Raw genomic sequence first — 11,895 nt, 5'->3', positions numbered from 1 at the left:
AGTGTTATTTTACTTATTTTCATTATTCTCTTATTATTGCAGATCTAAATTGTGAGGATATAATGGATCGTTGGTCGCATTTGTATGAAATGTACAAGTCCTTCCGCCTAAAAACGATCAAGAGCGAAAGCAAACGCTCTAATTTAGAATTGAAATACTCCAAATATTTGGCCAAATTATCATTTCTCTACAAAATTGTCGAAGAAGATTTACGCAATGAGCATTTAGAAAATATCGATATTGATTTTACGCAAGAAATAACGGAGAACGACAGCCGTTTGCAGGACGAACCGGACGATAAGGAATTCATTCTGCAGCTGGTGCGTACTGTGCAGCGCTATCCATTGTTGTGGGACTCACTGAATGTCGATTACTACGATCAAGTGTTGCGCTCCAACCTCTGGCAGGACATTGCCAGTGCACTAAAGGATTTCAAACGTAAGAAGTGCCTTAAATAATAAGTATATATTAATGACAATATTTTATATCTGCTTTTAGGTAACGCAACGACAATTAAAATGCGTTGGCAACTGGCTCTGTTTAGCTATAAGCGTTACATGCGCGAACGTATTACATTCCCGAAGGATAAACCCTTGCCAAAATATTGCCGAAGTTTACCAGTGGACGAAATGTTTTTCCTCGATTACCTACCGCTGCAATAATAAGCGCTTTAGATCTCTATTTAATACTAAAACACTTTTAACTTTAATAAATTAGTGTGCATAAGTTGACGTTAAGTATTAGTACGCTAAGATTTCATAATTATTTATTTATATATGTGTCGGCTATAACCGCGTAAGCGTTGTCTACGAAATTAAAGAAGAAAGTCGAAATATGAGGTGCGTTCGTGCTACGTCATAATTACACCGCTGCAGCAGCTCTTTTGCATATTTGATATCTCGTTGCGGATAATCAGCTGATGTGCAAACAAATTGAGTGTTTATTATTATATGTATGAACTGCGCGTAAAAAGTGACAGGTGAAAGTGATGCCGTTGCAAGTGCTGCCAGAAATTCACGCAGAACGTGACACTTTGACACTTTTCCGATACTGCTGCCATCTCGAATGGACCCAAGTTCTATTTATTTGTTTTTGGTATTTTAAAGCGTTTGCCGATATTACTACGGTTCTAGTACTACGTTACTTTAAGCATTTTTAAATTTATTTTGTAAGTGCCATTTGTGAAATAGAAGTATGAAATTTGTTGAAAAATTTGCAGAAATTAAAATAAGCACATTTAAGAATTATGGGGAAAACAAACAAAAACTTTTGAAAGTATTTTTTTATTTATTTAATACAGAAAATATGCGCAATAATAGTCATCATGTTATAAAAAATATTTATATTAAGCTAAGTATGCTAAAAATACTTCTTTATAAGCAGCTATTTTTTTTGTGCATTTAAGTGCGAAACCATTTTGTAATTTGACAAATGCATTAGTTTAGTTATATTTATATGTAAAAATAAATGTAGTAATTCATAAATTAAATGATAATTAATGAAATTTTTCTCTACAAAACCAAAACTGACTTTTCTTGCGCAAATGCGTTATAACATAAAGTGAGGTTATAAAAAATTAAGCTTAAAATATTATTTAAATTTAAATCTCTGTTCGATATGTACTTATGGTTTTTTCTTCCCCCACTCCCACAGACAAACAAGCTAGTGATGATGAGGATAACGAAATCGAGATTGTGGAACCTAAAACGGACACCATTACGCTTGACTCGGACAATGAAGACGAAGAGCCAGCCAAGCAGTCAAACACTCCGAAACCCCCACAATTGGTCACCATTATTAACACTGCCGCCAGCAGCAATTCTGCGTGCCAACACAGTTCAGATGATAACCGTCAAAAACTGATATTAAAAGAACAGCTAACGCTACCCAAAGGCACTACGATTGTGCCCACTGCACCAGTGCCCAGCTTAAATAAGCTGCCGTCGCCTTCCAACAACATAGCCATTACGATCAATAATTCCAATGAGGATAATAATGCAATGGAAGAGGTCGATATGATGTCAGCGGCGAAGAAATTTCTTGTCAGTCTTTTAGAAGTGGATTCAGATGCAGCTGAAGGCAGTTGGTCCGCAGATGGTAGCGAACAGCAACAGCAACGCAAGCAGCCGCGTAAGAAAACCACCAACAAGCCGAATCCGACGCTGTTGAAGCAGAAGGAGATGCTTGAACGCGAGCGCTTAGAGGAGATGAAACGTAACGATTTGAAATTGAAAATGAAATGCGCCATATCATTGAAGAAGGCCGAAGAAGAATACCCATTCGCAAAAGATATGCTGCAACAGCACGAAAATGAGTCAAAGGCTGAAAAGTGCGCTGGCGAAGCGCAGCGCGCGGCATCCACGGAGAAGCAAGAGGAAGTGGCTACGAGAGCCGACGATGGCGACACAAAGGAGCCCAACGAGAGCAGTGAAGCTGGTAATGAGAATGATTCGGGTGATATGGAAATACTAACGGTGGATTTGGAGAGTTCCATTGATGATGGCAAGGAGACCGAAATAGTGTTGGAACGCGAGAAGTCCCCAGCAAACAAGTCTGTTGAAGGCGAGAATAACGGAAATGGCGAAAAATATACTATTGTCATGGATGACGAGGATGAGGGTAAAGAGAAATCCCTGATTATCGAAGTTGAAGGTAATAGCAGCAGTGAGAAGGAGTCACTGCAAGTGGTTATCGACGAGAACACGGCGAACAGCAATGACGACAGCAACGAAAAGTGTACGAAAACGAAGATGGAAACCGTAAGCGAGTGCGCAAAGCGTGTAATTGAGGGATTGCAAGCGAGTGAAAAGCAGAAAGAAATTGAGAAGAATGAGCAACAACAAACTAAAGTGGCGTCACCAGACATGGCTAGCAGCGTTGATAATGCATCCGCCGACGACATTATCGAACCGATTGTGGTCGAAGAATCTGATGTAGCCGACTCGGAGGATTCGCCCATTAAGCAAAGCGCAAAATTGTCTGAGGTTACTAATGATCACGCTGTTACCACCACAAACCCAACAGAAAGTGCGGCAGCCGACGACGTGTTAGCTGCTAGGCGCGAGGCGCCCACAAACAGCGGTTTGGTAGCATGCGCTATTAAAGCAGCTACTGAGAGAGAAACCAACGCCATTGAACTGAACGAGCCCGAAATCGATGTTGAAAAAGAAATCGAAATGTTACTGATGAAGAAGGCACAATTGCCTGAGGCTGAAACCAACACCAACACTGAAGCAACTAGCGCAGCTGCTGACACGCAAGCCGAAAAAGCGTCAATAACGCAACCTGTTACACCTGAGCTGTTGAACGACTTGGCCGACAACTTATTGGAAAGTGCGAGAGCAACGCATCCGTAAAGTGCGCAATTATTTGTGCACCCACCCTAGGCAGCTGCAGTTATTGCCACTATTTCGGTTGTTTTAAATTTTTGTAATTCTTAGCATTTAGCATATAGTTTTTAACGTCTCCAAACTATACAAAACTACTTAGACTTAGTCTTTGTACGTCTGTGCGTATAGATTTTTAAGTTGTTATTATATTTACGCCTTTGGATCATGAGTATTTAGTATGAGCCATTAACTGTTAAAATTGCTAAGAATATTTATTTACCCAATAATTAGTGGTAGAACAGCAAATATTGTTTTTAATTTACAATTTTCTGTAAAATTTTGAATTTTTTATGCTAGAACTAAATGTGTGTAAAGCGAAAGCGTAAAGGTATGTGAAAGGTCACATACATACATATGTATTTATGATTGCCGTTAAACTATTACAGAAATAGGCACATAAATAGTTTCCTAATGCTTTGCATTAACTTTGAACTGTTTGGAATATATAAATATTCAATAATTTAATATTATATATTAATTTGAATTAACTATTTTGAGATTTGTAAATGTATATAGTATGTAAAAAATTATTGCGCGAAAAATAGAAGTAAATAAACATAAATACATGTTAATTTTACGTTTATAAATGCTTTTTTAAGTTTCTTTTTGAATAAAAACTATAAAATGATACCCAAATTAAAAATTAAAATGAGTAAAATTACGATCTTCAAATTGTTGCATGCAAAAAAAAAATACTTTGTACTTGTTTATAGCGTAAAATTGTATAAAATGATCTTTATATTGATTTTGATCGATTAATTTGAATGGCAGCAATAGCTATAGCGTTTTCCGATCTGAAAAGTTTCTTCATTGTAGCATTGCAATGGACAGTAATCTCTGCAAAAGTTCGTGATGATATTTCGTCAAATAAAAAAGTGATTTCGATCGTTCAGTTTGCACCATAGCTGCACATTCACTGTTGAAAAAAACAACATCCACTTCTGTACTTAAAACCAAACTTTTAATTAGTATGTACGCAAATGTAAAACAAAGATTTGGTATGGTTTGTGGCCCGGTGGAATAATCGGTCCATATTTTTTCAAACAATTACATAATATCGCACCGTTTTCCTGTGGAGGTATGTGAAGTCTAAAGTCTAGAGGACATTCGTCAGTTACCAGTCGAAATGCTCGAACGAGTCATCGAAAATTGGAGAGATAATCTTCAAAAAATAAATGTTTTTCCGAATCATAAAAAAACATTCCCCATTAAATTTGAAGTTTCTGTGTTTTTTCAACCTCGAATGGATCATCTGCAGTTATGTTATTCAATTCAATTTTTGTATTCAGAATCTTACGCGGAGGGCACTGTACAGCCGTAGAACGGATTATTATAAAAGAAAACTTAAAAAGGAAAGAAAACAAATACAGAAATTTCACCGCTCTATTAATAAAAAAAGTGCTTTTTGCAGTTCACGTTAATATACAACGGAGAAACGGAGCTGGAAGCCAGCCACATCCCTAAAGTTTGATGATCTTTTAATTCGTATATCAAAAAATAATATTTTTTTCATCAAAGGACCTCAACAATGGATTGCAGGCATCTGTGTTCAGTCGGACAATACGGAATAGACTAATTGATAATGATTTGAAGGCAAGTATAGTCAACATCATCAGACCATTTCAGATCCATTAAGCAAACGATATCTAGTGGGATCCTGCAATTAAACAAACATTTTCAATAAAAGAGTTTCGATTAATTGAACACAAAATTGTACAGTATTGCACAAAAATATGAAAATATACACATTTTTATTGGAATTGAACACAGTTTGTTGTATAATTCATTACAAGTGACATTTTCATACCAAAAGTCGGTATGTAGGCATAAACACTTTTTTTTCTTCATAACAAAAACTAAAATTGTTGTATAAAAATATTAAAATTTCTATAAAAATAAATTTCGTAGAGACTGCAAAATTTATGTATGAAGGGCTAATTAGATACAAAAGGGTGGATATGATTCAAAAGAGTAGGACGATTAAAGAAGAAGTTAAATTTTGTAGCTATAGCCTCGGACAATTGTGTTATGAGCAATAATTTAGCAGGCATTCCCGGCACGCGAGTTCAGTAAGCCAACTTTAATGCCTTGAAACTGCATATTCTCTGAATTCTACGATTTTTTATCATAGCGTGGACGTAACCAGTCTTTTCGATGTCTATTGTGAGTTGATTTGTCCAGTGAATCACACCGAAAATTATACAAAGAAAAATAATCCAAATGTAATATCGATCAAGGAAAAATTTCCCACAAATTTTCGTGATGACAAAATATTGAAGATGCTGCAGTTGTTTGCGAGTACGCCGTGCGAAAACGAAGAGTGAGTAGCTACTTTTAATATTACGCGTTAATTAAAATACAATATTTTGCAGCGTTCCAGTGGTGATGTATTCGTTTGTGTTGACGGCGGAAGATACTCATTGGCGGTTTTGCTTCTGTCGTTATGACTTCGATTCCAATTCGATTATGCTTATACTTACACGCCTGCCATGGCATGAGACCTTCTTCAACATGCTGACAACGCTTTTCGAACTCAAGCAACGACAATCAAATGATTTTCATACATTTCTCACGAATTGTTACAAAGCTGCAATGCCGCCACGTGGAGGTATAACGCTTGTGCCGGTGGGCGGGAGTCGTAAGGTAATTGCTGCACTTTTCTAGAAAGAATAGAAGAGTGTAAAATAATATTTTTTTAATATTTCGTATTATTATTCTTACTATAATTATATTTACATTCGTAGATGTTTTCCATCGAGCAACCATCCTTTTATAAATTACCTTGTATTCCAGACAATGTGAGTATGCAACTAATTTAGTGGTTGTGCATACCCGGAGTTTTTCTTAATTCGCACTATCTTTTTTATAGCACAATTTGACTGTGTTTTATAATTTGGCCACGCCTAAAATCATGCTATCCATAATTGCTTCGCTTTTGCAAGAGCGTCGCATTATTATCACATCCCATCAGCCGGATCGACATTCCGCCTGCGTGCAAGCCGCCAATGCACTACTCTATCCAATGGAATGGCAACACACCTATATACCCATATTGCCGTTGCAACTGCGCGACTATCTTATGGGACCTATGCCATATCTAATTGGTGTGCCGATTTCGGTTCTAGAAACGGTAATTACAACTATTTATATGCTATTTATAACTATGCTATGCCCACTTTTTGTGCTATAGATTTGTAGAGGTGAACTTGGTGACGCGATCATATTCAATTGTGATGTTGGTACATATGAAAGTTGTTATGATGATGTGCAGCTTTTACCGCACACTATTGTCAAAGATATGCAAGATCAATTTAGAAACTCTAAGCAGCGCAATGATGAATTCATCTCATATGAATTCCTATTGATGATGGTGCGTTTGGTTGGTAATTACCGAGATGGTATTAAATTTGAATCTGATCCGTTTTTTTGTGACAACGCATTTTTGTCCAAGTCTTCACAATCAAAGCACAAATTTTTGCGTAAACTTTTATCCACCTCAATGTGTGTTCACTTCTTACGCACACGTTTAAGTATGATAAAGCATGGGCCGATGATATGGGATCGTTTTGAAATGGAAAGTGCCTTGCATACCCAACGGAAAAAGAGCCTTTGCTGTGGTGGTGTCAAGAAGAAGAAATTCAAAGAAACAAATGAGATATATGAACCGCTCAATAGTTTTCAAAACCAATTAATTAAATCTTTGGAAATAACGGAGACCATTAAATTGCAAATGGAGCAGTTGCGCAAATGTCAGCAGTATAAAGATGCAAAAACACACACAGATATGAAAGAACTGTTCGGCAGTCTTCGTTATACGTTGGCGTATGCTACTTCAGCATACAATAGTCTAGAAGCACAAAATATTGAAGAGATGAAAAATCTTGGATATACTGAAATAAGTAATACATACTTCACATTCGCTTTGACTTTGCAAAAAAATATAATATTTTTGTTTACACAATTTTAGACACAAGTGCGTTGAACAGTGAACCAATACAGGAAAAAAGAGCAAGTTCTAGAACACGTTTTAATGGTTGATTACTTCGCCATTTATTGTATAAGTGTATATATGTATGTGTGTATACTATGTAACTGTAATTCGTGTATGGAATGTGAAAATATAGTGAAATTGTATTATAAGTTTGTTTTAGCTTTACATTTTCACTTGTTTCTATAATAATTTATAAATGCTAGTCGTGCTGGTCTTGTTGATGGAAATGCTTTGCCACTGTTCAATGATTTTGTAATCACTCTATACAATTCATAAGCTTGTATCACTTCTTTTAACTTTTACATTTTGCTTAAAAACTTTCTTGATCATCCGCTTCCGCTCATTGTTTCCGACAAAATGTCATTTCATATGCAACAAAGGGATTTTTTGATTTCCCTACTATACTAAATTATCTGTCCGAATAATGGCAACCCTGCTATGTTTTGACACTCATCTGATTTGAACTGTCATTTAATTTATTTTGTTGCGTTGATTTTCACAATTCATACATTTCTTATTGCATTGCTTTTGTCTCGGAGATATTAATTTTTTTAATGCCTAGCTTGATAAATAATTAAAATAAAAGATATGACGAATAATTTGTAAATATCTAGTGCTTGAGTTTAAAACGCAGACGACTGCAGAAAAAGCGAAGTTGTGAACGGAAAAATAAAAAGAAGGGAGTCAGCGAAAAAGCCCTTTGCAAAAGTGCGGAAATCGCTAGTGACGTCGTGCAGAAAAGTTACGAAAAGATAATAAGAAATCATATAAATAAGTAGCAGCCAATCGTATTTTATATACGTTATTGTAGTGTTTAAATAAATATTAAATTAAAAGAAAGTGATTGTGCTATTAAATATATTATTAAGAAAAATGGTTTCTGCGTAATACAACATAATATAAGTGGAAATTCTTTGTGGCAGCAGGGCGGCGACTGCACGCGCATCGAGTATGAGTTCCCGTATAAAGTGAGTGTCTTCGATTCTATGTCGTTTATATTGAATTTATTTAGTGCAGTGCTAATCTTATTTGAGTTTAAAGCCTATCAAATTGCATTCAAACATTTTTAATCCAAAAACCGCTTTAAAAACAAGTTGTGAGATAATGCTTAGGATAAAAATTGAACTTGTGACCATGAGAGAATTGCAACGTCAGAAATCGCCCGTCATTCATCTCAACTAAGCAAGGCATCTTCTAACAATTATTAATCGTAGACTTGTTTATACAATTGTGACGGTGAAACGCGTGTGTGTCGCCTTATGTATTACAATTAATCAGTAGGCGTTACGCTCAAGTGCATTTCACCCGAATTGACCAACTTGTCCGATGAAAATTTTTGAAAAAAGCAAATGCTGATTTACTTGAAAAGTGATAAGCGAAACGTTCATATTTCAAGAGTGTTTGCCGTAATTAAATATACATATGCTTAATGTGTCTTATTTTACAGTTTTTATTTAAATTTAATATAACGTATTTGTATTTGTGTAAACGAATTGTGAAACTTTGTTTGCAGAACGGATGTAAAGAAACTATTCGAGTTTTGGTGTGAAGTCGCGCTCGTACATAATGGAGATAAACACAGTACGCCTACGGGCGGCAGTCAGACATCACCGTCTTGTGTCATTGTTGAAAGCTTTCCGGAGGGATATCGCGATGAGAAAACAATGGCCGATATACCCGCGTTTGCGTTTCCCTGTAAAATCGAAAGGTGAGTAGAAAATATAAAAACTCAAATAGAATTATGTCATAGCACAAAAGCAAATATGTACCTACTCCAAAAGAGTGTAAGCCATGTGTAGGAAAAGTGTGCGGGTAGCACTTCCGGTTAAATTAATCCGGCAAGCATCATAGTCACGTTCGAATGACTACATTTGCTTATACATATGTATGTATGTATAAACATAAGTAAATAAATCCTATACATATCTACTTATGTATGTTTGTATATCCTTATGTGCATTTGAATGTAAGCGTATAATGCGTGTCATTACATTGCTTTACCACATTTTACAGTCCTTCATTGCCACAGTATATTGCCCGCTGTTATTGTACATTCTTGCATTTGCACAGTTATTTACAAACATGTGTACATATGTGTATGAAGGTATGTGTATTGTTGATTTAAGCGTTTACTTTCAAGTTGGCCAATGCTCTTTGCCATGCGTCGACTGGTCTATGATTCATTCAAGTGTTCGCCCATTGCTATTGTATATGTATGTACATATGTATACCTCGATAAAATATACATACATACAAACACTTAACGTTTATTATATTTTGGTATTAACTTCAATGTTGACCAGTCTTGTTGGCACTATTGGTCAACGTGCGAAAAGTAGATTGAATTGCTTTATCGCTGGTTGGGAATGTAAAATACTGACGAAATAAATTTTTAATTAGTTGTGTAAATGTCATTCTTTCACTTTTGGTGCATAATTTGAAAGGTTGTAGTTTTATTTCGCTGTACTTACTGAATACCCTACATAAAATGTAATTATTCGTGGAAATGTGAATAATTTTCATAGCTATAATGTTTATCCTACTGTGCAAATGGACAGATAAGTACATATGAACACCGTTCCACGACAGTCGGGTCTAAGTAACCGGAATAGACCCGGATTTTTGTCCGGCCTGGGATTGTCAACTCGGCACCATTCCTCGAAATTACTTCAGGGATATTTTACAACAACAACAACACATATGTATGTGCATGCATACACGTAAACATATGTACATATATATGCGAATGTATATACATATGTTATTCCGTAGTTGAAGAAGTTCCCGAAATATTTTTAATAAATTTTGCTAATAATATTTGATCACTGTGAAGCTACAAACGTAAAATAATTGAAAATTTCCGGAATAAAATTTAAATAATAGGTCAGTGAACAAGCTTTTCAAACTGGTAAAAAGTGAAAAAATCGTACACTAAAATTTTTTAAAATGGCAATAAGATGAATGTTTCCTCAAATCCCTTGTGATATAAAAGTTATATGCATTATTATGACAAATTTTCTAAAAAAAATGGTAAAATTATTTATCATTTTATTTTATATTTCCTTTCCAATGGGTTTTACCTCACTGTTATTTTTTTGCTTCCAAAAATTTACTACACTGCTTTATAAATAAGCAATAAAAATTTAATTTTGATTAAAATATTTACAAATTCTTAAAATAACTTCGATCAAAGGTTTTCTCAGTATTTTAAGACTCCCGAAAATAATGTAGAACCGTAATATTCTAATAAAACAATTTCATATGCCCTATAAGCAATCTCTACTGTAGGCACACAATTAAACACTCGTTTAAAAAAACAAAACATCAAGCACTAATTTATTTCCAACAACCGCAAATACTGTTTGTATAAATAAATTACATTGTCCACACTGTTGTTGTACATACATACAAGTACATGCATATATTTGTTGTGCAAACAAATTTGCTTTATGTATAGTTGTAATCATGCACACCTGTTGGCAATGTTTCGACATGTTTGTACTAACGTACATATGTACATACATATGTATGTATGTATGTGCGTAAGTACAAATTTGTATATGTATGTATGGGTGTATGTATTTGTGTAAGGGAGCATTCGTTCATTGCGGGCATAAAAAATTGTTTTCGTTTGGTTGCGGAGTGTACACTGTGCGTGTTTAATCTTTTTTTTTTAATGTTTGGAATATTTTAAGCTCATGTTGGAAAATATTTCACACCACAACTTCCGATAAGGGAGTTAGCTTTAGAAAAAAAGGTGAATAAAGGAATTTTCTTCTCATATAACAAGCCACAAACATGCTTACTATATTAACTCATTACTCATTACTATACATTTTTTCGTAATAAATTTGATAATAAAAAACAAAAATGTATTAAATAATATTTTTGTAATTTTATTCAAAACATAACTAAAAGCTCTCAAGGGCATAACACAATTTATGAATACTCGTAACTGTAAAAATTATTATACAATTTTACGCCTAAGAAATACTAATAATCATGAATATTTCATAACTGAGTTTGTATGCCCCCAAAGTCTTCAGCATGTGTGTGCATCTCTCTGACCAGTAGCGTTCAGCGCCAAAACTGCTCATGAATAACCATCGCATAAAGCGGTGTTTTTATTACTTTTTATTTGTTTATTCATACGATTAGTCACAATCTGGTATCTTGTAGACAAGACAAGAGTTTCATAGATACGTATGTACATACATATGTATGCACGTATCATACATTCATACCATATGCTTACCGTTCACATGTACATACATGCATACATACATAAATATTCGTTTAACTGACTTGCGTCGATGTTTTTATTTACTAGCTTTGGCTTGTGTTACCATTTATTTCTTTGTTGTAGTTGCTTTCCGCTTTTGTTTTCTTCATTTACTTCGACTTACTTTTTGTTTCGCTGTAATTTTTACCATTTTGTATAATTTTGTAATTATCTCATATTTTTATTTTCTTATTCGTTTTTGTTAAGCTGATTTTTTTTATTGAAATATCATT

At 34.7% G+C, this 11,895-nt stretch overlaps 3 protein-coding genes and 1 long non-coding RNA gene across 11 annotated transcripts in view; 3 read left to right on the top strand and 1 right to left on the bottom strand.

The window, feature by feature from the left end:
- LOC126756504 (uncharacterized) overlaps positions 1-4,604 on the top strand; it is a 61,656-nt gene extending 57,052 nt beyond the window's left edge. For 4 of the 5 annotated variants that reach the window (XM_050469600.1, XM_050469598.1, XM_050469601.1 and 1 more), the window contains exon 4: positions 1,654-4,604. In XM_050469600.1, coding sequence (XP_050325557.1) covers positions 1,654-3,356 — 1,703 coding nt within the window. In that variant the 3' untranslated portion in view covers positions 3,357-4,604. Of the gene's footprint in view, positions 1-42; positions 439-498; positions 738-1,653 lie in introns of those variants that run through there. The other variant, XM_050469602.1, reaches the window with a different exon arrangement.
- A 771-nt stretch (positions 4,605-5,375) lies between these two features.
- On the top strand, positions 5,376-7,529 carry LOC126756506 (DENN domain-containing protein 1A-like). Its single transcript, XM_050469607.1, has 7 exons — positions 5,376-5,458; positions 5,521-5,709; positions 5,762-6,032; positions 6,134-6,187; positions 6,259-6,519; positions 6,580-7,288; positions 7,357-7,529. The coding sequence occupies exons 1-7, from the start codon at positions 5,418-5,420 to the stop codon at positions 7,425-7,427; spliced, it is 1,596 nt and encodes a 531-aa protein (XP_050325564.1). The 5' UTR covers positions 5,376-5,417; the 3' UTR covers positions 7,428-7,529.
- Positions 5,597-6,318, bottom strand: LOC126756509 (uncharacterized). Its single transcript, XR_007666591.1, has 2 exons — positions 6,171-6,318; positions 5,597-6,049 (listed from the first exon to the last, which is right to left on the bottom strand). It is a non-coding gene; the product is annotated as an uncharacterized LOC126756509 (long non-coding RNA).
- A 332-nt stretch (positions 7,530-7,861) lies between the features above and the next one.
- The window catches only part of LOC126756505 (DENN domain-containing protein 1A), a 41,134-nt gene continuing 37,100 nt past the window's right edge, over positions 7,862-11,895 (top strand). For all 4 annotated transcript variants that reach the window (XR_007666590.1, XM_050469605.1, XM_050469606.1 and 1 more), the window contains exons 1-2: positions 7,862-8,348; positions 8,894-9,088. Coding sequence is in view for 3 of the 4 variants with exons in the window: in XM_050469605.1 (XP_050325562.1) it covers positions 8,332-8,348; positions 8,894-9,088 (212 nt within the window). In the remaining variant the exon portion in view is untranslated. The remainder of the gene's footprint in view (positions 8,349-8,893; positions 9,089-11,895) is intronic.

The sequence above is a fragment of the Bactrocera neohumeralis genome, chromosome 4 (assembly GCF_024586455.1).
Source record: "Bactrocera neohumeralis isolate Rockhampton chromosome 4, APGP_CSIRO_Bneo_wtdbg2-racon-allhic-juicebox.fasta_v2, whole genome shotgun sequence".
In the NCBI taxonomy this organism is placed as follows: Eukaryota; Metazoa; Arthropoda; class Insecta; order Diptera; family Tephritidae; genus Bactrocera; species Bactrocera neohumeralis.
The sequence above is the reverse complement of the archived record's forward strand: the minus strand, read 5'-3'. Positions and strand labels throughout refer to the sequence as shown.

What these genes read in the sequence shown, in the direction of transcription:
- LOC126756506 (XM_050469607.1), top strand. Translation starts at nt 5,418, where the DNA reads ATGAGCAATAATTTAGCAGGCATTCCCGGCACGCGAGTTCA. An exon ending in ACGCCGTGCGAAAACGAAGA is followed by an intron (nt 5,710 to 5,761) that starts GTGAGTAGCTAC and finishes AATATTTTGCAG; the next exon opens with CGTTCCAGTGGTGATGTATT. An exon ending in TACCTTGTATTCCAGACAAT is followed by an intron (nt 6,188 to 6,258) that starts GTGAGTATGCAA and finishes TCTTTTTTATAG; the next exon opens with CACAATTTGACTGTGTTTTA.